Consider the following 24,258-nt stretch of genomic DNA (forward strand, 5'->3'; position numbering starts at 1 on the left):
GGACACGGGCAAAGCCAGGGGGCCGGGGCAGCTGCCCTGAACCATCCTATGGATGGGACAGTTCTGCACACACCTCCCTGGTGCCACAGGGACGTGCCAGCAGCGGCATGGAGCCAGCAGCCGGAAGCCGCCCTAGCCCTGCTGTGCAACCGGTGGGGGGGGGGGGGGGGGGGGCTCCCAAGGCATTTTGCCTCCCTGGCACAGAGGAGGCGGGGGGGGGGGAGAGAAGAGCACAGGCTGGCAGGTAGGACTGGGAGACATCCTCCCTCCTCCCCCAGTGTACGGAGACACCTGCCCCCCCTCAGAGCTGCTGCCAGAGGGGGGTGGCCTCTGGCCTGTGAGGCGGACTTGAGGACTGGCCCTGGCCCTGAGTTTGAGCCCCCGGCCTAGCTGAAGTGACCGTGGGAAGGGCCAGAGCAGCCGTTTTCAAACTAGGGGTCGTGACCCAGCTCAGGGTTGCACGGTGTGAGGCACTGGGGCGCCGGGCTGTAGGGGGGCCAGGTGACGAGTGGGGGGGGGGGCATCTTCCTCCCTCTCCTGGCACTGGCTCAGCAAGCAGCCAGCGGCAAGTCTGGCTCCCAAGGGGAGGGGCCCCGGGGCTCCATGCGCTGCCTCCACACTCCCATTGGCCAATTCCTGGCCCATGGGAGCTGGGGGCGGGGGCGAGGGGCGGGCTCTGTGCCTGTGGGTCAGAGCAGTGTGCAGAGCTGCTTGCGTATCTCCACTTAGGAGCCAGGCCCGCCCCTGGCTGCTCCCAGGGCACAATGCGGCTGACGGCGCCGAAGGCAGGAAGCCTGACTGGGAGCCACCGGAGGGGAAGCCATGGCCAACCCCAAGTACCAACCCCTTACCCCAGGGCTGAGCCTCCGGAACCTGGAGCACGCCTGGCCCCTCACCTTGGCCCCCACGGGAGCCGCGCTCTAGTCAAAAGATACCACCACGTTGGGTCACAGCATCAATTGTTTTCTTCAACTGGATCATGAGGGGAAAAAAGTTTGAAACTCCGAGGCGGAGCAGGAATGGCTCCCCTGCACTGGTTAGCCCCGCCGCACGAGCGTGGAGTCGGCTCTGGGACTGGCTACCACAGGGGGCTGCACAGTGTGCACCCACCCTGCGTGCACTATGCAGACTTCACTCGTGAACAGTGCAAAACCCATCCGCTACATCGCCTGCTGGGCGCGCGTCCTTCCGCACGGAGGCGGGGGCCTCCACACCTCCACGCCGCTCTTCTCCACTCGGCCTTTTTTTATTCCTCCAACGTCTCCGCAGCCAAAGCCAACCCAGAATCTCGTCAACTCGGGACCCGGCGAGCCCCCGCCCCCGCACTGGAATTGCATAATCTCGACGCAGCAGATCAGAGCACGTCCAGCTGCCCCCGGACTTCAAATAAATAAAGGGAACGGGCCACGTGTCTGGCATTTACAATCAGCGGTCAAATCAAATCCGGCCGTTTCACACCCTCGGGCCTCGAAGCATGTGCAATGCGATTGGCTGGCGGAAGAGGAGAGTTACGGCTGGGCGCTGCCGCCGCCTGGGTTGCCGACAGAGCGACAGCTGATCTTCCGTAAGGAGTGCAGCGCCACCGTGCAGCACCCGCGGAGCAGCGAGCTGATATTGTATATGGGCTGGCCCTGGCGCCGCTGTGTGCGGCACAGCCAGGCCACCGTGGGCACGGCCGGCACCACCACGGCCAAGAGATCCACAATGAAATAACGGCTCCAGTAGCTTTTGGGCACGGTAGCTTCCGCACTCAGCTCGGTCACGTCTTCCTCCAGCGGGCAAGCGACGCTGACCGACGGGCTGATGCTGGCGGGCTGGTGCACAGCAGGGTTGTGGGCCCCCGCTCTGGGGTAGCCCTCTGGGGCAAGAGTCTCTGTCCCATCTCCTGCAGTCACCACCATCACAGAGTGGGGATCGGCCGCCATCGAGTCCCTGGTCCCGGAGATGTTGGGGGCCAGAGCCTCGGAGGCGGGCGCTAGGTCTTCCATTTCCGACACCCACACGGAAGTGGGGCTGCCCAGGCTGCAAGCCTGCGACGTCACCTTTTCCAGAATGGTGTCCAGGTCCGGCTGGTAATGCACAAAGTCTGTCTGGATGGCCTGCTCCTGCATGCAGCTCGCCTGCACCCCCGCCTCCACGCTGCCGTGCACGCCCAGCAGTTTCTCGTAGGTCGAGCTGGTGGGAAGCCGGGAGCCCAGCGTGAACGAGTTCTGCAGAGACCCCTCCTCGGTGCAGAACTCGACCCCCGAGGAGAGCAGGCTGCTCTGCTCCAGCAAGTCCGTCCGGCTCAGGGAGTCATCGGCCGCCACGAAGCCGCTGTCGGCCATCTCCTCGGCCGTCAGGGTCTGCGAGTCCCCCACGTTCCTGTCCCCGGCTGCCTGGTCGCTCAGCTTGGTGTAGGTGGAGCTACGGGTGAGGGACCGGGCTGGAGAGCCCCCCGCCGACTCCCCCGCCCCTTCCTCCTTCACCACCCCGTTCTGCGCTACCTCCATGCTGTGCAGCAGTGTCTCCAGCTTCTTATTCTGGATGTTGATGTCCACAAAGTATTTCTGAAGGCCTTTGTCCTTCTCCAGCAGGTTGTTCTTGACCGTGTCGATCACCTGCTTGAGCTGCTTGATCTCCTTCCGGGCCTCCTTGAGCGCCAGCTGAGCCTCCACGCGGTGGCACTCCTCCTCAATCCAGTCCTCCTGCATCCTGGAGAGCTGGGTCTTCAGATCCTCAATCTCCGTGTCCCTGCACCAGACAGACAGACGGACTATCACTACCACGGCCACGCGTTCTGGGGCACCGGCTGGAATTTTAACAGTCCACACTCAAAAGTACGTTGGACGGTGAGCTTCAGGGGTCCCTCTTGGAGGGCAATTTATTGTCCAACCTCCCCCCCGCCACTCACCAGCTATGTCTATCACCTCTGCCCGTGGTTCTCAACTCGTTTCAGTCCACGGACCACCAGGCCAATCAAAAAATTTTCATGGACCACCTCCTTTTTGAGATATGATAAAAAAGAGCAGACAACGAACAATTTGGTTTAAATTTATTTCTTACTAACAGATTTTTGGTGCCTGCCCACGCCGTGTAACTTTGGACAATGTTCCTGGGGACCACCGAAAAAGTCACCATGGACCACCAGTTGAGAACCACAGACCTCTGCAAAGACCTTCTGGGCCAGGAGAAGGGCAAACACAGGTTAAAATGGTCCTAGGCGGAAACACGAAGGACTTTGGCAGGAAGACTTGTTCCGTGATCAGACTGCCAATCCCAGGTTCCCTCGGGTACCAGCAGCACTGAGAGGGATGTGTAACAGTTGTTAGTCACCGGGACCAGATGGCATTCACCCAAGTTCTGAAAGAACTCAAATGGGAAACTGCAGAACTATTCACTGTGGTTTGTAACCTATCCTTGAAATCAGCTTCTGTACCCAATGACTGGATAGCCAACACGATGCCAATATTTCAAAAGGGCTCTAGAGGTGATCCTGGCAATTACAGACCGGTAAGTCTAACATCAGTACCGGGCAAATCAGTTGAAACTATAGTAAAGAATACAATTGTCAGACACATGGATGAACAAGTATCAGAGGGGTCGCCGTGTAAGTGGAATCTGCAAAAGCGGCGAGGAGTCCTGTGGCACCTTATAGACTAACCGAAGTGTTGGAGCATAAGCTTTCGTGGGCAAAGACCCAATTCGTCAGATGCATGCATAAATATGCAGGCCAGGATCAGGCTGGAGATGACGTGGTGGATCCAGTCAGGGAGGATGAGGCCCACTTCTAGCAGCTAATCTGGAGATTTCCACTACATGCATCTGACAAAGTGGGTCTTTGCCCACGAAAGCTTATGCTCCAACACATGGATGAACATAATTTGTTGGGAGAAAGTCAACATGGTTTCTGTAAAGGGAAATCATGCCTTACTAATCTACCACAGTTCTTTGAGGGGGGGGGGGGGTTAACAAACTTGTGGACAAGTGGTATCCACTGGATATAATGTACTACGATTTCCAGAAAGCCTTTGACAAGGTCTCTCGCCAAAGGCTCTTAAGCAATGTAAGTTGTCATGGGATAAGAGAGAAGGTCCTTTCACGGACTGATAACTGGTTAAAAGACAGGAGACAAAGGGTAGGAATAAATGGTAAATTTTCAGAATGGAGACGTGGTGTTTCCCAAGGGTCAGTCCAAGGACCTATTCAACTTATTTATAAATGATCTAGAGAAAGGGGTAAACATTGAGGTGGAGAAATTTGTAGAGGATACCAAGCTGCTCAAGATAGTGAAGACCAAAGCAGACTGTGAAAAGCTTCAAAAAGATCTTGCCAAACTAAGTGATTGGGCAACAAAATGGCAAATGAAATGTAATGCTGATAAATATAAAGTAATGCACATTGGAAACCATAATCCCAACTGTACATATAATACGATAGGGTCTAATTTGGCTACAACTACACAAGAGAGCGATCTTGGGGTCACTAAGGATAGTTCTCTGAAAACATCCACTCCGTGTGCAGCAGCAGGCAAAACAGCAAATAGAACGTTAGGAATCATTACAAAAGGGATAGAGAATAAGACAGAAACTATCTTAATGCCTCTATATAAATCCATGGAACACCCACATCTGGAATCCTGCGTGCAGATGTGGTTGCCTCATCTCAAAAAAAGATCTCTTGGCATTGGAAAAGGTTCAGAAAAGGGCAACAAAAATGACGAGGGGTTTAGAACGGGTCCCATATGAAGAAGGATTAAAAAGACCGGGACTTTTCATCTTAGAAAAGAGGAGACTAAGGGGAATAGGACAGAGGTCTATAAACTCATGACTGGTGCAGAAAAAGTGAATAAGGAAGAGTTATTAACTTATTCCCACAGTTTAAGAACTAGGGGTCACCAAATGAAATGGATAGGCAGCAGGTTTAAAACAACCAAAAGGAAGTTTTGCTTCACTCAGCGCACAGTTAACCTGTGGAACTCCTTGCTAGAGGATGTGGTGAAGGCTAGAACTTTAACAGGGTTCAAAAAAGAGCTAGATAGATTCATGGAGGTTAGGTCCATCAATGGCAATTAGCTGGGATGGGTAGGAATGGTGTCCCTAGCCTCTGTATCTGGAAATGGCTGACAGGAGAGGGATTATGTGAAGATTATCTGTTGTGTTCCCTCCCACTGGGGCATCTGGTATTGGCCACTGTTGGCAAACAGGATACTGGACTAGATGGACCGTTGGTCTGACCCAGTATGGCCATTCTTATGTGTGTGTTCAATGGGGAAAGGAGTAAGAAAGCACATAATGGTGGTGGGGATACTTTCTGAGGGAAGCAGAGTGTGTGTGTGTGGGGGGGGGGGGCGGTAGTTCAGAAATCCTATAAGCATCTTTTAGAGAGATCCCTTCAGATGAGAATTTTCTCCGCTCCGTAGGGTTAAATTTGGGTAAATGGTGGAGTCTCTCTAACATGAAGTCTTTAAACCAGGATCTAAGGACTTCAGTAACTCAGCCAGAGGTTATGGGTCTGTTCCAGGGGGTGGGTGAGGATCTGTGGCCAGCAACGTATAGGAGATCAGAGCAGATGGCTCCAAGGGTCCCATCTAACCGACTGCTCCATAAGTAGAGCTCACAACTCCATCCCTTCCCCTACAGCGCCGCGATACCAGGTATCGGAGGGCATGGGGAGATGTATTCATGTACACCGCTCAATGAACAGAAGTAGAAATGTCAACAACCCCGAGTACCAATAGCTGCTGCTCATGAAAATCAGACACAGAACAACTTTGTGAAGAACGGAAGTGTTACAGACTTACCAGGTGAAAATGAGTCTCTAATCGCCAAATGTCCCTCCCAAATTTGGCAACAAACTTAACACTGACAAACGTGCCCTGTCTTACACAACTCCTGTCTAACCTGTGGAACTCACTGTCTCAGGATGTTACCAACTGCTTAGATTCGCATAAGGAGCCAGTCCTGTGGCTAACGAGACGATCCCCAGCTGCACATTTTTATGCTAGACAAGAGGTATTGAGTCTCGTTTCAGGACACCAACCAACCACAAGTGGCCTGCAGCTGGTCACAGTTGTCTACTATGTGTGTCCTGGTGTCCTTGGTAAAGCAGTGGGTACTGTCCACTGTCAGAGATAGGCCAGTACATTATATGGAACATCACAGAAGGGGATCTAGGGGTCATCATGGACCACAAGCTAAATACGAATCAACAGGGTGATACTGTTGCAAAAAAAAGCAAACAGGATTCTGGGCTGCATGAACAGGAGCGTTGTGAGCAAGACACAAGGAGTCATTCTTCCGCTCTACTCTGCACTGATTAGGCCTCAGTCGGAGTATCATGTCCAGTTCTGGACACATTCCAGGAAAGGTGGTGAAATTGGAGAAGGTCTAGAAAACATGACCCATGAGGGAAGCCTGAAAGAATTGGGCTTGTTTAGTTTAGAAAAGAGAAGATTGAGGGGGGACATGATAGCTGTTTTCAAGTATCTAAAAAGGTGTTACAAGGAGGAGAAAGAAAAATTGTTCTCCTTGACTTCTGAGGACAGGACAAGACGCAATGAGCTTAAATTGCCGCAAAGGAGGTTTAGGTTGGACATTAGGAAAAACTTCCTACCGGTCAAGGTGATTAAACACTGGAATAAGTTGCCTGGGGAGGTTGTGGAATCTCCATCCCTGGAGATATTGAAGAGCAGGTTGGACAGACACCTGTTGGGGATGGTCTAGACAGTACCGGGTCCTGCTGTGAGGGCAGCGGACTGGACTCGGTGGCCTCTCGAGGTCCCTGCCAGTTCTAGGATTCTGCGGCGTTCCTGCACATCCAACAACAGCCTTCTCATTCCCTCGCGTGCACTGATGTTGGGCTCCTCCTGTTACCTGCTCACCTGCACCAGCACTTACCTGTCCTGGAGTCTCTCTTGGGTATCCTTCAGCCGGGCCTTCAGATGCCGAATGCAGACCTCCTTCTGCTGGAGGGGGGTCAGGTACTGCTCAGGAGTGGGGGGTTTTATGCCATGGTTGTCGCTGCACAGGCTATACTTGATTGGCCGCCTGGGGGAACATGACAGTCAACATCCCCACCAAGCAACCCAAGTCCAGCTCCATCGGCACTGCCCTCAGCTCCTTGGCTTTGCAGGCAGGGATTCTGCACAACCGGGAGCCAGGGCGCCGGCTGCTAGGAGCCAGGAATCTCCAAGAGAACAAGAGGGGCGTCACCAAGTGGGGAATTTTAACGGTTTCCCCCCCGTTTCTCAGGATGCCAAGTACAACCCCCCGGAATGACCCGCCCTCCTGGCTTCCAGCGGGACACCCCAGCTGCCCACACCTAGAGCCGCCCAGATCCCGCCGGTGGGACTAACAGGACGCCCCTCTCGCCCAGCTGCGCAAGCTACTCCTAGAGTGGGACACCCGGGGAGAACGTTGGGAACTGCCGAATGCGTTTCCATTCAGAGTTCAAAGCAGACTGAGCCTGTACCCCGATTCCCTCGGGACACCCCCCTCCAAGGCAGGATCCGTGCCGCAGTCCTGAGCCACGTGGCCATGGTCACTAGAGATCCACGGACGTGGACAGACCCACCGAAGACAAGCCCTTGCCCCCAAACAGCTCACAGTCCCTCTGTGGGCAGCAGGATGGGCGTGGCGGACAAACCCTGGAAAATGCAAGCGCCAGAAGAGAAGGCGCCTGTGACGAGAGGCGCTGGCAGAAACGCTGCTGGCCCGTTTGCAGACGCCAGCAGGAAAGCTGGGCCGATAAGAAGCTGAGAACCTTTGCAGAGCTCCGCTGGGCGAGAGGGGACCCTTGCAGGCAGCACACCCCCTAATCTCGCTCCTCGGCAAGGCAAGATTCTCAGGGATTTTCTAAAGGAGCCCAAGGGGGGAGCTCTCCCCGGGAACACGGAACCGGCAGCACGTTCCCCAGGGCCGGAGAGATCTGGATTAGAACTTGCTTGCTAGGAAGGGGCACCCAGAGGGTTCTCGGGGCTGGGACGAGGACTTCATCGTGGGCTTTGCTCCTGCACAGCAACAGCCAAACCCTGGCGGCATCACAGGGGCGAAGAAAGGCAGACGGCCGCCACCCGCCGACAGCACGAAGCCGCTGGACAAGGGGGATGATCAGTAGCTGCTGCTCAAGAAGGCTGGGGCTGAATTAGAAGGGGGGTTGCCTCTCGGGATGGAAGCATCTTGACCCGAGTGCGTGGGAGCCTGGAATGGGAGCAGGGTGGCGGGTCGTTGCCAAAGGAAGCCCCAGCCAGCCTCTAGCTGCAGACTCTGGCTAGCTTGCTAGGTCATCGCTAGCCGGAGCTGTGCATCCATCCAGAAATCAACCCAAAGGGTCTCTCCTAGCAGGGCACCCGTGGGCCGAGAGGGTCTCTGGAGAACCAAGGAGTTTGGGGGGGCCCATCGGGAATGAGGTTTGATCCAGCCCTCAGCACACGAAACGCTGCAGACAAACAAGCCGCCTTCCCTGCCGGTGTCCATGGGCACAGCTGGTCTCAAGCCAACGGAGCTGCACGGGGGAGCCAAGCGCGGTGAAGGGGGGTGGACGGAGAAATTGCCCCTTGGCTGTGAAACCCGGCGTCGTTTATCCCCAGGCCAGGGGGCTGAGGTTCACGCAGCCAATGCCTTCGGCTGCACGGCCTGCGCAAAGCCCGCCAAGATATGTGGCAGAGCAAGGCCCGGCTCAGACGTGCAGCGTGCGCAGGGGGAGTAGATGTGCGGAAACCCAAGCCAGCTGGGTGCTGGGTCGGCAAAGGGCTGCGGCACGACATGCAGACAAGCGGTGCCAGACAGAGAGCCGAGGGGCTCCCAGTAGCTTCCCGGAAGACGGGGGATTTCCGAGCCGGTCAGTGCGGGTGTTTCCTTCTCATGAGATGTTGGTCAGTTTCTCCCCGGCCTGGGCCTTTCTATGGGGAACCAGCAGTTACATCTGGGAGCAGAGATGGGGGCAGGAATGACTCATTAGAGACCGGGGAGCAACTTAGCTGTCTGCATTTCACAGCATCCCCAGACCTAGGGGCCCACTCCCAGGGGAAAGCGGAGCAACAGGAGCTGTGTCGAGTCTCCGGGGCCATTGCGTGTGCTCCGTGCTCTACCATCACAGGGCCCAGGCAGAATTCTCCTCTTCCGACAAGCCCAGCGGTCTCCCGCCTTCCCGTCCGGCATCCTCTGGGCATCACCGAGGGACAACCGCCGACAGTGCTTGTCTCCCGGGCGCCTGACGGCTCTCATGGTATCCCACCGGTGTGCGAGGAGGGGGAGCAGACAAGAGGCAACAGCGTGGGTGATGGGGGGCGGGGAAGCAACAAAGGGAAAAGGGTGTTTGAAAATCAAGATGATGGGAGGGAAAGGAAATGGAGTCGGGAGGGGGACGTTGTGGACAAGGACACCAGGGCCAAACCTGCCTCTGACGTGACCGTTCTGAACACTCGCCGTGCCTGGCCTGATGGCACGTGCGCATTCCCCGGCCCACAGGACTAAGGGACGTCATGCCCGGGACTCCGACCCAGGCTGCTCGTTGCCGGGACAGCCAGCGACTGGGGAAATTGGCCGTGCTCTCTGCAGCAGTCCGCCTTCGAGGCTTCCCGGACAAGAACCCCTTGGTGAAATCTCCCCAAGCCACGGGCAGCCCCCTGGTCCCTGCCGGGCCGGATCCCCTGCAGCGGGCGGGCGAGGGGGCCTCCCCCCGGCGCCCCGGACCGGTTACCTTGGGGTGGGGCTGCTGTCGCTGCCCTTGCAGGAGCCCGAGTTGCTGCTGCTGCTCAGCGAAGAGGTGCCGTAGGTGTCCCGCATGCTCACGGGGGGAGAGGGGCGCCTGGAGGCAGGAAGAAGAGGCTGTTTCTCAGTCGGAGTGGCAGGGGGCGCTGAAGACTTAAAGAACGAGGCCAAGCCACTCCTTCCGTAAAACCCACGGCTTCCACACCGCCACGGACACCAGGACACACAAGACAAAAGGACAAAAACAGCAGGGATCAAGATGGAACGGGGCAAGGCTGTCTCGCAACGGTCACGGCCCCAACGGCCCTGGGGTGGGGGGCGGCGGGGCGCTGCACCCCCTGCGCTGTCCTCTTGCCCCCGGGGGCTAGGCCTGGCGTGGCTGCTTGGCCCCAACTCACCTATCTACCTGCCCAGTGCCACAAAGAGCCCCTGCAGCTCTTGAGGAGCCCAGCAGAGGGCGCTGCAGGCTCCCTGTCCCGATTCAGGGGTCTGGCACCCCAGGAGAGCAAGGGTGAGTTTTGCCTCGGGGGAGGCTTCTGGTGTGGAGCTGCTGAAGCTCTCCTCCCTCCCACGGTGATAACAAAGGACACAGTTTCCCTTCGCACCTGCTGCTACCTCCCCGCCCCCAACCTCGCTGGAATTTCATTTATAGCCAAGTCCACGCTCCTGCTCCCAAATCAGTGTGAAAAGCCACCTCTGGGCATCGCTTGCTCCAGAGCGTCCCATCACTACTCTGCCGGGACTGCGAGCAAGGCATGGACACGAGCAGGCGTGAAAGACGGGGACTTCTCCGTTTAGAAAAGAGGAGACTTTGGGGGGATATGATAGAAGGCTATAAGATCATGACTGGTGTGGAGAAAGTGAATAAGGAAAAGTTATTTCCTGGCTCCCATAACCTAAGAACTAGGGGTTACCAATTGAAAAGAAGAGGGAGCAAGTTTAAAACAAACAAAAGGAAGTTTTGCTTCATGCAGTGCACAGTCAACCTGTGGAACTCCTTGCCAGAGGATGGTGCAAAGGCCAGGACTTTAACTAGATACATTCAGGGAGGATAGGTCCATCAATGTCTATTAGTCGGGATGGGTAGGAACGGCATCCCTAGTCTCTGTTGGTGGCTGGGAATGGGTGACAGGGGATCACTGGATGATTCCTGGTTCTTTTCACTCCCTCTGGAGCATCTGGCACTGGCCCGTCGGCAGACAGATGGATGGGCCTTTGCTCTGACCCAGTCTGGCCACTGTTGTGTTTTTAAGTAACCCCTGTGCGGGGAGGACGTGAGCAATGAACACGCTCCGGAGTGAACACGCATCCCTGTCCTCAGATTGTTCCGAGTCCAGCAGCTTAGGGACGACCTCTTCAAGGCCCCCCCCCACCCCGCCCAAACCCTCCGGTCTCCACCCCAGTGGCTGAGGACAAGGGCACCAACACTCACTACCTGCCTTTGGCCCAACAGCAGTGAAGAGAGAATCCCGGTATCACTTTCTGCAGCGCAGAAACAACACGGCAAGGGGGCATCAGTAACCCACACGCCTGCTGGAGGGTGGGGGTGGCGGTGAGCACACCCAGGGACAGTGTAATGAGTTTACTCTACGGCCTTAGCTGGGAGCCAGCTGGCTGTTAGCTCAAGCTGTAGAGGTTCCTGCACGAAGCTCCAGAGGTAGGGTTACCAGGTAGCTTCAGAAAAAATACTGGACACACTTGATGGATGGGGGGGGAGGGGGGCGGTAGAAGCAGTGGGGCTGGCTAGGGGAGATTGGGGGGGGGTGTCACATGGGAAACAGGGCTGGTCGGGGCAGGGGGGTTGGGAGCAGCAGGGTTCGCCGAGAGAGATCGAGAGAAGGAGAACTGGCCAGCAGGAAGTAGGGCTAGCCGGAAGGGGGTCGGGAGGAGCAGGGCTAGCCGGGAGGGGGTCGGGAGGAGCAGGGCTAGCCGGAAGGGGGTCAGGAGGAGCAGGGCTAGCCGGAAGGGGGTCAGGAGGAGCAGGGCTAGCCGGAAGGGGGTCGGGAGGAGCAGGGCTAGCCGGAAGGGGGTCGGGAGGAGCAGGGCTAGCCGGAAGGGGGTCGGGAGGAGCAGGGCTAGCCGGAAGGGGGTCGGGAGGAGCAGGGCTAGCCGGGAGGGGGTCGGGAGGAGCAGGGCTAGCCGGAAGGGGGTCGGGAGGAGCAGGGCTAGCCGGAAGGGGGTCGGGAGGAGCAGGGCTAGCCGGAAGGGGGTCGGGAGGAGCAGGGCTAGCCGGATGAGGGTCGGGAGGAGCCGGGAAGGGTCAGAGGGAGTGGGGCTGGCCAGAGAGGGCGGGGCAGGAGAGAATTGGCTGCCAGGAAGTGGGACTGACCCGGGCACAGGCAGATCCCAGGGCGTTTTCCATCCTGCGCACGGTCCTGGCAAAGCACGAGCGAGTCTGGCTATTGCTCCACAACGCGCTTGAACAGCGCTCAGGAGCACGGACAGGGCTTCTCCTCCTCCCCAAGACGCAACCAGAGGCTGCCAGCGCCGGTCGCTCCCCGCCTCCCAGCCACTCTCCCCCGCCCCCACCTGGCTTCCATCGGGCGCCCAGCCGGAAAACCAGAACATACCGGACATTACACATGTCCGGTATGTTCTGAGGGTTTTTTTTAACCGGACAGAGGGCCCCAAAACTGGACTGTCCGGTGGAATACCGGACACCTGGCAACCCTATCCAGAGGTCCCAGGTTCGATTCCACCCGCAAACAACCGGAGCCTGTCGACGTTCCACCTGCACGAACGTGGGCCCACGCGCAGACGACATGCAACACGGTATTTCAACAAAAGCCCAACCCTGGAGTTTGGACCGAACGCAATGGCGCAGGGGGCCTTGCTAGCTCCCTTCTTAAATGAATATTCTCGCTGGAAGGGGCCGGGGAGTCGCGGGGGTGGGAGGGCCTCTCCAACCCCGTCACTCGTCCGCAGCTGCACCTACGCCAGAGCGACTCCTGCATTCTCACTGCATTTGGGAGGAGTAGGAAACTGGCCGCTAGTTTGCATCTTATGGGCAAAGGCACTGCAGAGACTGCACTCTCCTCCTCCAGGGGACAATAGGTTGGACGTATTCACCTTCGAGAGCCGGTGGAGGGCCGTCTGCTTCCCGGCAGGGACATAGCAACGGCACTGCGGGTGCTGGGAAGGAGGTAACCGGCGCTCCAGCTAGACAGAGAGACAGGAGGAAAGAGAGTGAGAACTGGAAGGGGAGGGGGGAAACGTCCCTAGACAGACACCCCCGCGGGAGAGCTGGAGCAGGCTTTGGGAGCTCTCCGGGGCAAAGGCCGGCTTTGCCTGGCGTGTGCGCCGGAGCTGGCACTTTGGACCTGCGGGTTGCTACATGGAACACAAGCAGACGACAATGGAAGCACCGTCAGACGCGCAGCCTGCCCAGCGCCGGGGAAAGGCCACCTGGGAGCGGGCCCCGGGCCATGTCGGAGGAGCTCTGCTGAGCTCCGCTCTACGCAGACTTGCTCCAGAACGTGTGTTTCCATTCACCATTCCGGTGGGTTAATCACCCTCCTTCGGTTTTATCGCCACCCGCCCCGCTCCCGTCCTCTTCTCCGGGCCTTTCACGCAGGGCTCTCAAACCACTTCATCGATATTAGCCTCCGTCCCCCCCGCCCAACTTTCCTCCTGTGTCACAGAAGAGAAACTGAGGCCAGAACTGAAGCCACTCGCCTAAAATTTCACAATGAATCAGCTGGCCGATGGGGAGTAGAAGGCAAGTCCCTAGCTCCCAGCCTTAGCTAGATCCCCCTCTCCTGTTGGAGCCAGAGAGCCGGTAACATGCATGCCTCAAGAGGGGATATAGTCTCCTGCTATTTTATTCCTCAGTTAAATAAAAATCATCCATGGCACAAAGAGATCAGACGTGCCAGGCAGGGCAGCATCCGCAGAGACTCTTGTGAAGAAAACAAATGGGTCTGTTTGTAATGCACATAAGGAGCCTGCTTCACTGAAGACAATCCGAATTTTTCCTTTGGATCAGGCTCTGGACTAGGAATAAGGAACTGCAAGGGACGAGAAATCTAGAACACATGATGGCAGCACCTAACTTCTCCCAAGAGGTTTTCTAGAGCAATGGTTCCCAACCAGGGTAAGGATGTTAAATTGCATTTAATCAGCTAATCGAGTAGTCGATAAGGGAGGGAACTGCAGAGCCGCAGCGCCCGATTCCCCCACCATGCCTCGGCCTCCCATGCCCCCTATGGGGTCTTGTGGGGGGGGGGGACCAGCTTTTAAGCCGGCTCACTCCAGCACTAGCACCTGCTCCCTTCCCCTTGCTGCTTCTGATAAGAGGCAGGAAGGGGTGGGGAGAAGCGATTAATCACTGGGATGGGTTCTCTCTGACTGGACATTTTCAACTCCAGAGGGGTTAGTTTTCCGGACGATCAGCTCCATTTCCAATAGAAATTAATTCAGGGAAGCTCCACAGCCCATCTCAGATAGGACACCAGCCTCGATCAGCAGCTGACAACCTGTCCAGACAATTGTACCGCCAGGAGTGTGAGCTGTCTCACTTACCCCAAGTTGCTCCTCACTTCCCAATGACTTGCTTACCCAATCAGACCTACGAACACAAAAGCTGCACTGAAAAATGGCCGATTTCTCGCTTTTACCGTATAATTATAAAATACATCCATTGGAAGGTAAAGATGGTGCCTACATTCCAGTGTATTGTATACAGGGCAGTACGTACAAGTCAGTATTTGTATGACATTTCAGTTTGTATTGACTTCACTTATGTTGTTTAAGTCGCCTGTTGTAAATCTAGGCACATCTCTAGATGATCTGAGGTCTTCCCTCTTTGCCCCCACCCCAAGAGACCTGTGTGCACTCCAAAGCGTTTGTGTATCCCTGGTTGAAAACCACTGGACCAAAATGACCACAACCATCCCTTTGGCCTTATAATCGATGAATACCGTGTCTCTTTTACATTCCCTCCTGTTCACACGCTATCCAACATACCATACGCCTATGGAAAATATGACCATGTCTCTACTAAATGCAAGATTGACGCTGCCACGATTGATCTTCCGGAGTTTGATTTAGCGGGTCTAATTAAGACCCGCTAAATCAAGCTCAGAAGGCACCCTTGTTGGCAGCAGGTACTCCCGCGAGGAGTAAAGGAAGCCTACAGCAGTCTTTGCTCCCATCGGCCTCCTGTTGTGGGAATGGCGGGGAAACTCAAGTCAAGGTATGTCGACTCCAGCTACGTAATTAACAGAACTGGAGTTGCATATCTTGATTCGACCTTCCCTTTTAGCGTAGCCTGGCCTAGGACTGCTCTGCGTCCCAGTCAGTGGGTCTCCTTTTGGCTCCCACCAGGCCTCCTCTGCCCCACAAGGGAAGAGCAGCTGAGACAAGCTACAGTTAGTGCCGCTGTCCTTGACCTGTTTCCCCCCTGCATGGAAAGTGCTGCCAGCATCCCTTATGTCAGCGAGGCACGAACAAGCAAACCAGCCATCGAATAATCAATAGGGTGGCTAGTGGAAACACTAAGTGCTGGCTGGGCCATGCTCCTTGGGGGAGGGGTGTGGCAGGAAAGGAAGGGAGGAAGGAGATGATCAGGGATGGAAACAATGGCAGCTGAAGGGCTTTCCATCGTTTTTGGTAGCTCATCGCCCTCCTTCTAACAATCCCATATGAAGAGAGATTAAAAAGACTTGGACTTTTCAGCTTAGAAAAGAGGAGGCTCAGGAGGGATAGGAGAGAGGTGTTAAAAAAAATCATGACTTGTGTGGAAAAAGTGAACAAGGAAAAGTTATTTACTTATTTCCACAACATAAGAACTAGGGGTCACTAAATGAATTTAATAGGCAGCGGGTTTAAAACAAACAAAAGGAAGTTTTTCTTCACTCAGCACACAGTCAACCCGTGGAACTCCTTGCCGGAGGATATTGTGAAGATTAGGATTTTAACAAGGTTCAAAAAAAAGAGCTAGATAGATTCATGGAGGTTAGGTCCATCAATGGCTATTAGCATGGTTTGACAAACTGCAGCAAAATCCACTCACCAGCCCCGCACTGCGCATGCACCAGACCTGCATTGCACATGCGTGCGCTGCCGGTGAACGGGGCGACTGGCTGAAATCTACTCGCCACAGGCGAGTACACGGATTTGTCAAGACCTGGCTATTAGCCAGGATGCGTAGGAATGGTGTCCCTTGACTCTGTTTCTCTGGAAGTAGGTGATAGGGGAGGGATGACATGAAGATTACCTGTTGTGGTCCCTCCCTCTGGGGCATCTGCTATTGGCCACCGTCGGCAGACAGGACACTGGGCTAGATGGATCTTTGGTCTGACCCAGTCTGACCGTTCTTATGTTCTCTCTCCTCCCCCAACCTCTTTTTTCTGGAAGCACCAACTAAGGCAAATTCTGCCTGGTGCCTGGGACTGCAATGTCATTCCTCATGGCTTCCCCCACTCCCGCCACGCCCAGCACCTGCACAGAGGGCTCCCAAACCAACAGGGCTGCAATGGTAAAGAATCTAAAGCACAAACCACCAATAGACACCAAATCATAGAACACCCGAACTGGCAGGGCCCTCGAGAGGCCTCGAGTCCAGCCCCCTGCCCTCCTGGCAGAACCAAGCACCATCTAGATCATGCCTGCCAGGTGTCTGTCTAACCTGATCTTCAATATCTCCAGGGATGGAGATTCCACAACCTCCGCGGGCAACTTATTCCAGTGTTTAACCACCCAGACAGGTAGGAAGTTTTCCCTCAAGTCCAACCTAAACCTCCCTTGCTGCAGTTAAAGCCCATTGCTTCTTGTCCTGTCCTCAGAGGCCAAGGAGAACAATTTTCCTCCCTCCTTCTTGTGACACCCTTTCAACTACTTAAAATCTGCCATCATGTTCCCTCTCAGTCATCTTTCTTCCAAACTAATCAAGCCCAATTCTTTCAGCCTTTCCTCGTCGGTCATGTTTTCTAGATCTTTCATCATTTGTGTTGCTCTTCTCTGGACCCTCACCAATTTCTCCACATCGTTCTTGAAATGTGGTGCCCAAAAACTGGACACAATACTCCAATTGGGGCCTAATCAGCACAGAGTAGAGCGGAAGAATGACTCTTCGTGTCTTGCTCACAACACTCCCGTTCATGCAGCTCAGAATCAGGTTTGCTTCTTTTGCAACAGTATCACACTGTTGACTCATTTAACTTGTGGTCCACTATGACCCCTTGATCACTTTCTGCTGTATCCTTCCTAGACAGTCGCTTCCCATTTTGTACATGGGAAACGGATTGTTCCTCCCTAAGTGGAGCACTTTGCATTTGTGCTTATTGAACTGCAACCTATTGACTTCAGCCAACGCCCTGAGCCCCGGAGCTAGATCAGCAGCCGCGGGGGCGGGTGGCCGTGCCCTCATTCAGGCCTGCAGGACAGAACAGCTTGAGGTGGGAAGCTGGGGTGGCAGCAGCCAGGTGTGAAGGCTGCAGGGGGACGGGCCATGCTGGATGAAAGCTTCTAGCTCAGCTGTGCTCACGCCCTGGTCCGCTTCCCGAAGCCAGGCGGTTGCAGGGGCTTTGCAAATACCCCCCCCAGTCGGTCAGCACCCGGCCTCACGCTGCCACAGAGGCATGCCCCACGGCGTGGCGGGGGATTCCGGTGGCAGCCCTGGAGCTGGGGACTGCGCTAGATGGTTCCAGGCGCAGCACTGGGCTACAGAGAGGGAGGGCATGAATGGCAGCCGCCTGGAGAGAAATTGCTCCTTTTGCCAACTGTTTTAAGACCAGCTGGTACCTGCAGAGGTTGCTGCACGTGCCAGACAAGGAAATCCAGGCCAGGCAGCGGCTGGCTGGATCCCAGACGAGCCCCACCGCTACCCAGGAAGCCCAGCCGTGTGCAGTTCCTGGCTCTGCCACTGACCGTCTGCAGCTTGGAACTTGCTAGACCACTCTGCCTTGAGGCCCCATGTGTAAAATGGGGGTAAGAGCCCTTCTGTCACAGGCCGAACACTCACCCCCCACGGCGCCTCCTGCTGGTCACTTGGGGAATCCGCTACCCTGCCCCTCAGTGCCGCTGCTGGCCGCTGGCCCAGCCTCTGGTGCAGCTCCATGTCCCTTCCTGCCCAGAGAGCCCTTCCCACCTACTATTGCCCTAGGTCAGTGCCCCTGCACTCAGGGACCCCCCTAGACCCACCTTGCTTCAGTGACCCACAGCCAGTCATCTAGCCCCTGCCTCAGGGACAAACTGCATCTGCAAAGGTCACTCAGCATCTGCAAGGGGTGCAGATCTGCTGCCTCCCTGCAGCCCTAGGACCCTCCAGCCTTGCTTCAGGCCCTGCAGCCTGGGAGGGAGGTCAGGCCTGAGCTCCCCAGCCCTGCTCTGTCTCAGGAAGCCTCCAGCTTCCCTGGCAACCAGGCCCTGCGGCTCCCCAGCCAGAGCAAGGGCAAGTGAGTCTCCTCTCAGGAGCCCTTATTTATACAGCCCCAGCTGGGCCTTAATTGGCCGCTACCTGCCTCAGCTGCAGGCTGCACCATCTCAGCCCTCTCCCAGGGCTGGGTTTTAACCCTTAGAGGGCCAGTGTGGGGCAGACGTCCCTTTACACCTTCCTGTCTGCCCTGTCTAGCTAGGCCAGGAGTTCCTTGGAACAGGGTTTGTCCGTTGCCGTGCGTCCAGAGAGCAGCTCTCCACAGCAGGGGTTAGGCCCGGCTGCAACAGAAACAACTTTGTGCCCTCTCTGCAGGGGTCGAGGTCTCCTTAGAGCTGGGAGTCACAGAGTATCGCCTGCGCCTCCCGCTTTTACCCGGTTTTCCACAGGGGGGAGACTGCATTCAGTGGGGATGTGTGAGTGTAAACGACCAACCACTGAACCCGGTTAACGGTGTCGGTTACACTCGGTGAAGCCTGCTCCCCAGGAGCCCGGCAGGCAGGGACTGGCAGTCCCGCTCCTGGGGAAGCGTTGCTGAGTATAAAGCTGAGTTGTGGAACCGCTGGGATTGTCAGAGGTTACACAGTTACCCCATTCCGCTACTTTAACATCCTTAGTATTTGTCTTCGGGAGGATTTTCCAAGTCCCCAGGGGGAGCTAAGCCCCAACCTGCCCCAGGTGCTTCTGAAATCTCCCACGTTAGCCTACAGCTTGTTAGGTGTCCCCCCCCACCATGCACATCCCCAGACTGCTCTCTGCCCCTCTCCCCGACCCGCTCTCTCCTTCGCCCAGCCCGGGGATCTCTACCGACTCCTTTCCCAACACTTCCCTGGCCAGAGACCCATTTCCAAGGCTGGGGCAGGAGGGTTGGGTCTGCGAGCTCCGAGAGCAAGGTCTCTTCCCAAACCCCTCCGGCTGCAGCCTTGTCCTCGGCTCCCAACCGTGCAGGAATACGGCGGCACTGGGTGTTGGCGATAGGTTCAGACGGTGCATAATTATAGCTCTAGCTTCTCCCTGCTTCTGGTGGCTTTAATGTAACTCTCGGGCGGGGCTGCGACCCAGGGCTAAGTAGCATGATCATGCAAAGCTCGACCTTGAAATACCACGTCAGCTTCTGTTTCAGGGCCACCGCCCCACGCCTCCTCCATGGACGCGCCATCTTCCTACCCACTCAGTGCTCTTAACAGTCCACGTACTGGAATTACTAACCATACCTCAGACTTTCGCAACTGGCTTGGGTATTTTTAAACTCACTTTGTAGCATTTTTCTCATTTGTTACTTTCTACAGAAGGGGTGGGGAACTCCAGGCTCGGATGTGGCCCCCCGGCTTGGCTGGATCCAGTCCCTGAGGCATAGGGCCTCTCCTATGGGTTGGGGCACACAAAATCCACTAGCCCAGGCCCCCTAGGCTCTGGTGTGCGAGGGGAAGGAGAGGAGGGTCTTTCTCCTTCTCAGTCAAGGGCCATGTCAGTGAGGGGTTTTGCAGTTATTTTTGCTGCTTCCTTCTGTGCATTTCCCCAACGGGCTTTTCTGTGGGTCAGTGAGTCCCCGACACAAAAAAGTTCCCCCAGCCCTGTTCTATAGTTTGCCGAGTCTGGACAGTGGGCACGAACCGTTGTCCTTTGTAGTCCGGATACACGACTTCAAAGCGGCACTGTCTGAGTCACAATTGCCTTTTCACGGTTAAGTATATTATCGTTTTAGGTTGGTAAAGCTAATTAAAAAAAAAGAAACAAAAAAAGCAAAGGGAAAAGCTCCATCGCAGGGCAAACTCTCCGTCTCTGCCTTTTCGAGGGCATCTAGGCCCGGAAACGCAGCCAAAGGTCTTGTCTCCACAGAAAGGCAGAACCTGCAGGCAGAAGAGCTGTTGGACATTCACCAAGAATGGTTCTCAGTTCCATCAGGCTTCCAACGTTTTTGGCTTAAGTTGTGTTTTGCGGACAGCCCCCAACCTCTTGGCCAACCCCAGCCTGAAAGGCAAACGTGCTCCAAACCCGCACATTCTTCTGGTCTAGCACAGACGTCTCGGTCTGCCTTGGCAGGCTTTTCCAGAGCGGCTCTAACAAGCATCTTTGATTTGAATCACTGTTGACAAACAGTCACTGTCTTTGCTTTCAAGGAATCCGTCTGGCTCTCTCAAGCGTCGACGTGCAAAAGGGCTGCCAGGGAAGGTCACGTTGGATAGGCTACACGACACGATAGCACGGCCTCGATTGCAGTCTGTTACGTAGCTATGGCAACCACACGCACAAAAGCATTTAAGTATCTATTTGCATGTGCAGTTATTGCCAATATGGAACCCGGGGTCCTTGTTTACGGTCAGAAGGACGTCCTTCCGCAACAGCAACCCCAAGACTAGGGACTCAGATCTAAAGGTAAGGAAGAAACCAGCAGCAAAGAGCTTAGTTCTAACGTGCTTGACCAAGAGCTCTGAGGCAAGGAAGAGACCCCGCCCAGGACAAAGCTAAACGACAGTCTACTTGCGAGAGTTTGACTCTCTAGCCATTGCTGAGTCTGTCTGTTCAAGAACTCCTTCTAAACGGAAAGAGGGAGGACCACCAAATTTGGTAGGCAGCATCCTCGGATCAAAACTTAAAGCAAGGTCAGGATTCAGCTGCGCCAAGACAATCGGATGTGCCTGGAATACAATCGTTTCTCACAAAACAAGAGGGAGGGGTCTGCTAGCATGCACAGTTATACTCCACAACGACCACAGGGGGGACGGGGCTCTGTTAGAGTGACTAGATGGGGGTGGGGCTCTGGAGTCACCGGCCACCGTATACGGGTAAAGTTCCCATGCTAGTGAGACACTGGCTGGGCAGCGTGGGCCCCTTTCCCTGGTCAGCCCCCAGGAGCTGCTGGCCGGGCAACATGGCCCCCACTTCCCCAACCAGCCCCAAGGAGCCACCCGCCAGGCAGCCCGGCTCCCACTGCCCCGAGATGCCAGCAAGCAGGCAGAACGCCCCCCCCCCCCGCACCTCCAAACACTGACCCCTGCATCCCCCAAGCAGGAACCCCTCCTTAATAGCCAGAGTAACGCCGGGTGCAGGTGCTAGTAAGTGTATAAAGCGCAGCCAGTTCTTCCTGGGAAGCACAGTGTTGATTCTGCAGAGAAGTGGTGAAAATACGGACGCTTTGCTGGACGCCATGGTTCCGCACGGTCACCTTTGTGGCTGAATCAGCCAGAGGGGTTGCTACATTTGCAGAAGCCCATGTACCTCCATGGAGGAATCTCCCCCCTGCTTTCTTCCTCCCAGGGTGCACTGGAAATGCCTGGCATTTCTGACAGCAGCGTTAAAGAAAGCTGTCTTCTGGCTGCAGCCACGAGCCCAAGCCCTGGGGGCAAGACGCCCCACGGGGGCTGTTTCTCCCTTAGTCATTAGGAAAAGCAGACGGAGAGGAAATGCAAAGCGTGCAGCGAGACGTGACGGAACGCCCTGATGCGCAGCACGCTCCCCAGCAATCAAACACACCAGCTGCCACCGAGGATGGCCACGCAAAGGAAGAAGAGTAATCAAAGGCAGCAGAGAGAGAGGTGCTTCTGGGAGATCTAAAAGCATCGGGGGAGGAGAGAATGAGCAGGGTTTCAGCGCAAGATGGGAAGGCCAAAGAAGAGAGGCGAGGATGCAGATATGAGAAAGGCACTGTGTCACTTTAGTGACTACATCGCTTAGAAAAGGGGGGGAGCATTGCTACCAATTAAGGGAACTCTGAAGAGGGCAGAGGCAGGGAGGGACCAGGAACAAAGGGGTGTCTGCCAGAGAGGAAAGCCAAAACACAGAAGCCAACCTGCCTCATCTGAGTTCTCAAAAAAGCATCCCGAGAGTCCAACAAACGAGCAGGCCCGAAGAGCACCAAAGCATCACGGGATGGTTTCCATGGGATCACACCTGAGAAAGGGGCCAAGGGAACGGGGAAGGAAGGTTTTGCAGAGGGCGTATGGAACAGAAAAGCCAGGATCTCAAGTCAACCGTTTGGATGAAATCCTGGCTCCGTGGAAACCAATGAGACTTTTGCAAGGGAAACCCGATTGCAACCTATGGTTCTGGACCATGGAAATCAATGCTGGTTGGCATAGGGAAGCACACAAAGTCTCCTCCCCCCCCTGCAAGGGGCTTGGCACTAAAGAGTCAGCTGCTGCTCAGCAGGCAGCTGACTAAGCACAGCGCTCCATTGCAGGGCGGGGGCAGACTCTGCGTGCTCCCCACACCCTGATCGAGCGGGGGGCGGCAGAGAGCGTACAACGTCTCCCATCACCAAGGGCCCGGGTGCCTCCAGGGAACCGCCAGCTGTTCAAAACAGCTGGTGGTTCTCTCTGGGGGAAGGTGGTGGGGGCAAAGACTTCACACTTTCCCCCACCCACAATCAGGGTCTGTGGGCAGGGAAGTGTCCTGGCCCCGCCCCTTCCGCCTGAGGCCCCACCCCTTTCAGTGTGGCCTGGGCCACTTCAAAAATTTCTGAAGGGGCCCCTGGTCAGAAATTATTGCCCACCCCTGGCTTAGATGCTGCCTACATCAACAGAAGGGCTCTTCCATCCTTTCTGAGCAGTGGAAGCTAGATCAATGGAAGACTTCTTCTGTAGACCTTCTTGTGTCTACACTGGGGGGCAGGTCAACCTAATCACTGCCCTCAGGGCGTGAAAATTTTTCACAGCCCTGAATAAGGCTCACCAACACAGTAACCTTACCTGTATACGGTAGCCAGCAACCTCCAGAGCCCCGCCCCCAGCCACTCCCTTAACAGCGCCCCCTAGTGATCATTCTGTAGTATACCTGTGCATGCTAGCAGACCCCTCCCTGTGTGTGTCAACCTAACAGAAGCATCGATCAGGCCAACATACACCCCCAAACGGAAACCGGGACCAGGTTACGGCTCATCTACTCCAGCAAAGAGAGCGAACAGCAACGCTGGGCAGGCCAGGGCCACGCAAACCAAGAGTCGTCAGATCTACCTGCTGACTTAAGTACACAGCAGCATCTCCGGTCCTGCTGGGTGCAGCATGCAGGCGTCATTCATGCAGCCACTTCTTGCCGAATCGGCAGCTGGGCACCCCCGGAGGTGAGAACTTCAGCCATCCACCTCGAGGTGATGGCTGCATTGAAGCCTGTTAAAGATCACACTCATTCATCAACTCCATCCACTCTGGCTTGCGAGGTAGTGGCTCGGATGCCCTGAATACGATCCAAAGCAGGCGAGTATTGGCTGCATAGGTGGGGGAGCTAGTTTTTGTGCGGGTCCCACACACCACTCTCTGCCTAGGGTCCTGGCGCTGCCTTCCTGGTGCCCGGGCTCCACTCCTGGGCCTGCATGTGCAGTCCCAGCTGAAGGAGCCACGCCCAGGGTTCTGGTCATAACCCTGTACCTGGAGTTCACCCGCTGGGTCCACCATCACCAGCCCTGCACCAGGAGCGTTGCTCCCACTCCCGCACAGCTTGGCCTCCTTAACCCGGTCTGCATTTCCCATCCATGTACCCAGAGTCCCAGCCCCGCTCCTGGCCCCAGCTGTATCAGGTGGTAGATTGGCAGAGACCCTGGAGGTTTTTCGCCTTCCTCTGTAGCATGGGGTACAGATCACAGCTGGAGGATTCTCTGCATCTTGGGGTCTTCAAAGTATTTCAAGGCTTCAATATCTGAGATCTAGGTGAGAGGATTATTGTAGGAGGGGGTGGGTGAGATTCTGTGGCCTGCACTGTGCAGGGGGTCAGATTAGATGATCATAATGGTCCCTTCTGACCTTAAAGTCTATGAGTCTATGAGGTGGAGGGGGGCAGACAGGACTAAGGGGGCAGCGAGGACCACTGGCTTCCGGAAACCCCCACTGTAAAACAACGCTCCAGCGCTGCCGACTTTGGGGAGCAAGGACTAGGCGGAACGCCTTGCAGTGGAATCTAACTTGGTCTGCACTGAAAACCGAGATCAGCACAGCTCCGCCGGTGAGAGACGTGCAAAAAGCCACGGCCCGGCCTAGAACAGCAGCGTTGGCAAGTTCCCAACGCAGACACAGCTCTGCCAAGAGAAGAGTGCTTCTGTCAGCTTAGCCAACGGTCCGTGGGGAGGTGGTATTCCCACACCGGCAGAACAACTCCATGTGCGTGCGTCTGTGTCTATACTAGGAATGTAAAATCCCAGATAATCAGTTAAATGTAGGTTAACTGAATGTTTACCCGGTTAACCCTCCAGTGAGACCTCAT

The 24,258-nt window shown here is 55.8% G+C and overlaps 1 protein-coding gene across 2 annotated transcripts in view; it reads right to left on the reverse strand.

The window, feature by feature from the left end:
* Nucleotides 1-216: 216 nt before the first annotated feature.
* SNPH (syntaphilin) overlaps nucleotides 217-24,258 on the reverse strand; it is a 42,510-nt gene continuing 18,468 nt past the window's right edge. The window contains exons 3-6 of one of the 2 annotated variants that reach the window (XM_075900902.2): nucleotides 12,762-12,851; nucleotides 9,682-9,888; nucleotides 6,879-7,028; nucleotides 217-2,733 (exon numbers count right to left, since the gene is read on the reverse strand). In XM_075900902.2, the coding sequence (XP_075757017.2) occupies nucleotides 1,509-2,733; nucleotides 6,879-7,028; nucleotides 9,682-9,888; nucleotides 12,762-12,805 (1,626 nt within the window). In that variant the 5' untranslated portion in view covers nucleotides 12,806-12,851 and the 3' untranslated portion in view covers nucleotides 217-1,508. The remainder of the gene's footprint in view (nucleotides 2,734-6,878; nucleotides 7,029-9,681; nucleotides 9,889-12,761; nucleotides 12,852-24,258) is intronic. The other variant, XM_075900903.2, reaches the window with a different exon arrangement.

This window comes from Pelodiscus sinensis, chromosome 17, assembly GCF_052426305.1.
Source record: "Pelodiscus sinensis isolate ZL-2025 chromosome 17, ASM5242630v1, whole genome shotgun sequence".
Taxonomy (NCBI): Eukaryota; Metazoa; Chordata; order Testudines; family Trionychidae; genus Pelodiscus; species Pelodiscus sinensis.